Source organism: Notothenia coriiceps, unplaced genomic scaffold (genome assembly GCF_000735185.1).
Source record: "Notothenia coriiceps isolate Sejong01 unplaced genomic scaffold, NC01 NC01_scaffold00015859, whole genome shotgun sequence".
Lineage (NCBI taxonomy): Eukaryota > Metazoa > Chordata > Actinopteri > Perciformes > Nototheniidae > Notothenia > Notothenia coriiceps.
In genome coordinates this window covers 482-5,389 of record NW_011348560.1, presented here as the reverse complement: position 1 = coordinate 5,389, position 4,908 = coordinate 482, and the positions used below count along the sequence as shown (strand labels likewise).

The 4,908-nt window shown below is 41.6% G+C and overlaps 1 protein-coding gene across 1 annotated transcript; it reads right to left on the bottom strand.

Moving 5' to 3' along the window:
- Positions 1–724: 724 nt before the first annotated feature.
- Positions 725–4,432, bottom strand: LOC104949285 (glutamate receptor ionotropic, kainate 2-like; the record flags this gene model as incomplete). The annotated part of the gene is made up of 2 exons (XM_010775619.1): positions 725–1,005; positions 4,207–4,432. Coding segments are annotated over 2 exons (507 nt in total), but the record flags the coding sequence as incomplete, so codon positions are not given.
- Between the last annotated feature and the right edge of the window lie 476 nt (positions 4,433–4,908).

The window sequence follows — 4,908 nt, the reverse complement described above, 5'->3', positions numbered from 1 at the left end:
ACCCCCCCAATAAAGCAAAAATGCATGTTTAAGGGTGGCCTTTTATTGTGGCCACCCTAAGGCACACCTGTGAAATAATCATGCTGTCTAATCAGCATCTTGATATGCCACACCTGTGAGGTGGGATGGATTATCTCGGCAAAGGAGAAGTGCTCAATATCACAGATTTTTTCAGATTTGTGAACAATATTTGAGAGAAATGGTTATTTTGTGTATATAGAAAATGTTTTAGATCTTTGAGTTCATCTCATGAAAAATGGGAGCAAAAACAAAAGTGTTGCGTTTATATTTTTGTTCAGTATATATGAGCAATATATACATATGAGTATTGTTTCATCCTTAACATATTCCCAAACCTGCAAAAAGGAAAACACATGCAAACTAAAACAACACTATGTTGAATATGTATGTTGTGTTGTAGTGGATGGTTTTATTGATTTCTTACATTTATAGCTTGTTTACCTTTGAACATGGTCATGTTCTTGTGTTTCCTATATTCTATTGACATATAGACTACTTTTTATTTTGTATTTTTGTATTTTATTACATATGTTGTATTTGTGGAGGAGCTCAGGTCAGAAGAATGTCATTTCTACACTGTAGCTTTGTGCATATGGCAATAAAACCTTTGAATTGTGATTTTCTTTTGAAATTGTGAATGTTATTCTGACGTAGAAACAAGAAATCTTAAAGGCAAAGAAAATGTGTCAAAACCATTTTGTTCTTAACACTGGATATAAAAGGAGTGCAGTACCTTCTCCAGCTGGGCGTTCTGATTGGACTTGTACAGCACCTCCCCTACGGCCACAAACACGGACAGCACCAGTCCTGCAGCGAGCACGATGAAGATCCCTCCGATGTTCTGCACCCCGAGAGCGCTGGCCTCCTTGCTCTCCTCCTCGGGACAGCCGTTCCCTCTCCACCACTTCTCCTTCATCATGTGCAGCTTCCCTTCCTCCTGCAGCTGCAGAATAGCTATCGTGATCTTGTCTCTGTAGGGAGAGCCTGCGAGGAGACAACATGAGATTAGTGAGCATGGATAATAACAGGATATGATCAAATCCTGCTTTATTGTTAAGTGTAAGTGTATGTATTTAACTAGCAGTGGTGGGTGTATGCCACACGCTCTGGCCTGCATGCGATCACATAACCTGTCATGTTATTGTTCGTCTGCTAAGCGGGAGTTTTTTTGTTAGTCCTTCTTCAAATCTCACTAATCCTTACATTCATAGAGTGATTCCAAAATGCTCACTCCTCTCTGCAGTGTTTGAATTAGAATACACAGGGAGTTGGCAACAAAGACTTGGCTTTGTGGAGCAAAGCTGCTGTTGATTTGGACGAATTAGCTGCAGTTTGCACACGCTTTCTTATGTCATAAATGGTGCATATAAAAAGGGAAAACAGAGTGGAGTCTATTACAGGGGTGCATATGTGTTCGGGATTAAATGTGTGTATGTGAGATAGGGTTGCTCCATCAGTGTGCTTTTTATGCATGTTAATGTCATGATGAGTAAAAGAACCCAAATCCACAGATAGCGGGAAGGCGCCAGAATTAGCGACATGGCATTGAGGCGCAGCGGGGGCGGTGGTGGGGGAGGGGGGCTGGATCAAAGGAGGAGTAATCGCTGCAGAGTACCCGAGTGGGGTCGTGTTCATCCGCCATCCACAGCGTGTGTGAGAAAAAACACGGCCGAGCGAGGCGCAGCGCACACACTCAAAACCAGGCCAGGGAAGATTAATACATAATGTGGGCGTTAATGTTTAATTTATAAACTGGTTTAAAGGCTTGTTACTGTATTTATATGATTACAGAGCTCACGCATAATGAAGCCTGTTTGTACATTTCCATTTGCTTATTCGGAGAGACTTAAAAGAGATGAAACAGTGTTCAAACATAACATTTTTATAATCCCGACACAATAGAAGTAATAGTAGAAACATTTTGTGGTGAACCCTCGAGGGGGAATGAACTAAATATGGCCCCAGGTAGCAGGTAGCATCCCTTTGTCTGCTGCTCCCCTACAGTTTTGCCTGTCAGCCCCTTAAATGATTCCCTTTCCGTCTCATCCATCATTTATCTATTGCCATACATCATCCTTTCATCTCCACCTCTCTGCGTCGTTAGACCAACAAAGGGGACATAAATACAAAAACTGAAAATTACACAAAGTATCGCTGAGTTTGAAAAGGCACATCAGTGTTTACGGCTTTGATCATAAATAGTCCTTCTTGGTGACCCAAACTGTGATGGGCTCAAGAGTGTTTAAAAGGCACATACACGTTACGTCAATTCTGTGCATGTATGTACTGCTCTCCGTGTATATCCATGTGGAAATGATATGCTTGCTTCACTCGAAGATGAGAAATCTATCAAGTATCCGAGTCCCCTGATTCTTGCTCCCCTCATATTTCAAATGATTAATGATGGCCTAACAAAGCAGGCCTTGGATAAATGCTAATAGGATGAGTCCTTAGAGAGGAGGATATGGAGAGCGGCGCCCGGGCAAATGGAAAAGCTCGCTGCTTGACACACTGTGTGCATACACAACTACCTGACAGATGTTCAACACCAGAGGACATCCATCACTCCCACACTGTCTGGCCTCAAGTATTAATGTGATCACAGTTTAAGTCGATAGCCGTTGATGACGCATTTGGGTTTTGGGGAGAGTAGGTGTGAAAACCGTAAAGCACTAAGAGGTTAAGACGTGTTTTACGGCTGGCTCTGGTTTATAGCTGTAACAGCCCTACAGGGAATGAGCCTCTGAACAGTGTTTAGCAGGGCCAACGTTAGAGGCTAGAGGCTACCATGAAGGCTGAGGACTTAATTGTGTCAGGAAAACAAGGAGCCATTTCAAAAGATGAAATGTTCTTCTTCTATCAAGAGGGCTGTGGCGTGAAAATGGAACTCACTCAAGATAAATGAAGCAATTAACCATCTCAAGACCTTTTAGAGAAGAAACATAATAAGAGGCTGTGATCAAGTTTATTTCTGAAATATTGAGCAATGAACATCTGAATTAGAGATTGAAATGAGTTAGACGGCAGTAACGAATTTGAAAGCGGACGTCTTTAATCATTATTTTTTATGCATTCAAACACTGAACCACTTATCGCTTAATTCGAGGGCTTTGGGGTATATTCTGCAGTCGTATACACTATATCACCACATGAATGGAAATGGGGCTGATCCACATTCTAGGTCTATGTGTCCATGTCAAGGGCATCAGAGTAAGTACTCGTGCACTTATGGGGCCACAGTGGGACTATATTCCAGAGAACCACCTCAGCTTTGTTACAGCCATGGCAATAATGGCATCCCTGCAGATCTATAACTGCCCCATACTCATCAGCGGGAGCCGGGTCCAGATGTGGATTGCCTGAATTAATCCGCCATATTTTCACGGCCTTCATATCACTGATGATATATGTGGCTATTACAGCTGGTTGCAGTGCTCTCCGTGGCCTCGTCATGACCGCCATCACCTCTGTAACAAGAGGATTGGAACTATCACCAGCTTTCTGCTTGGGTACCCTGGAGTCAGAGTTGTAAAACGCACAATATTAACCCTACAAAAGGTCGCCTTATATGCAACAAAACTGTTAATATACCGCAGGAATTGAAAAACAGGGTTTAGTTTCTCTGTATCATCGTAGGATAATGGCGCTTTTAAATGTCAGAATGCAATTTTTCTGACAGGAGCTGAAAAAGTCTTAGTGCTTGTTTTAAACTCTCTGAAGTGCTTTGCTGTTTGAATTTAACCCTTAGACGAAATTAAAATGGTGAAGTCACAGCGAATTGCACTAAATCGACTTTCCCTGATTGTTTTTAAGTCTTGCCCTTGCTGCCTTATACGACTGCTAAGTATGCTCCAAAACACATGATTACAATTATTTTTTCAAAAATCCCCCCCGGCTGGTTTTCCTGGCCCTGGGCACATTTGAACCGTATCCATAAATTCAACCTCTTCAGCCATTCGCTTTTCATTAAGAGAAACCTTTTACAAATCCCGCTGCTGAACTATTAATCCCGAGACCCCATCAATAAAAGGTCAACCTTTCGGAGGTCAACCTTTTATTGATGAAGCTTATCAATCATCCACACTATATACCTTTATCTGCAGTATCTCTCTTCGACCTCAATGTTTTCAAACGTTTATCACACACAGGCAGCACAGAGGCATAAAGACGTTCAAGGACATTTACCCATAGGTGTTCCCACTCCGTATGCTTTGGAGTCGATGAGGCCTCCGATCTGTGTGAGGTTGCAGTTGCGCTGGGTGACAAACTCGATGGTGGTGGACTCCATGAGGAAGGCGTAGTCGGAGGTCAGGACGCGCTGGATTCCCTCTTCCATCGTCTTAACCATCACAGACTGCCTCCTGCTGTTCATGAACTCCCACATCTTGTCGTAGGTGGAGATTTTAGTTTTCTACAAGATACCAGAGGAAAGAAGTGGAATGAGGTGGTGGCCAACTCACGTTAAAGTTTCGTAGCCTATGTTTTCCAAAAATATACTAGATTTTGATAATATATTTTTCTCAATGTTTTTAGATCAATTGATTTAAATTATAATGATATAATTACTATACGTGTTGATAATCACGATGTATTTTAATTTTTACAAAAGGCTTTATATTGCAACGCATATTTTTTCCATTTCTAAATTTAGTTATTCATCGATTACGTTCAAATCTCTAAAACTCTTAGTATCTGCAACAATGTTTAATACGTGTCTCATATAATTCTAGTACCTTTTTGTTGTATTGTTCTTTCACATAACTATGACAATAAAAGTGTTAAACAATTGGATATGTACCAGTCTCCGAGATATACAGTATATAGTCTATCTCGTAAGGCAGGGGTGTCAAACTCAAGGCCCGGGGACCAAATCCGGCCCGCGACTTC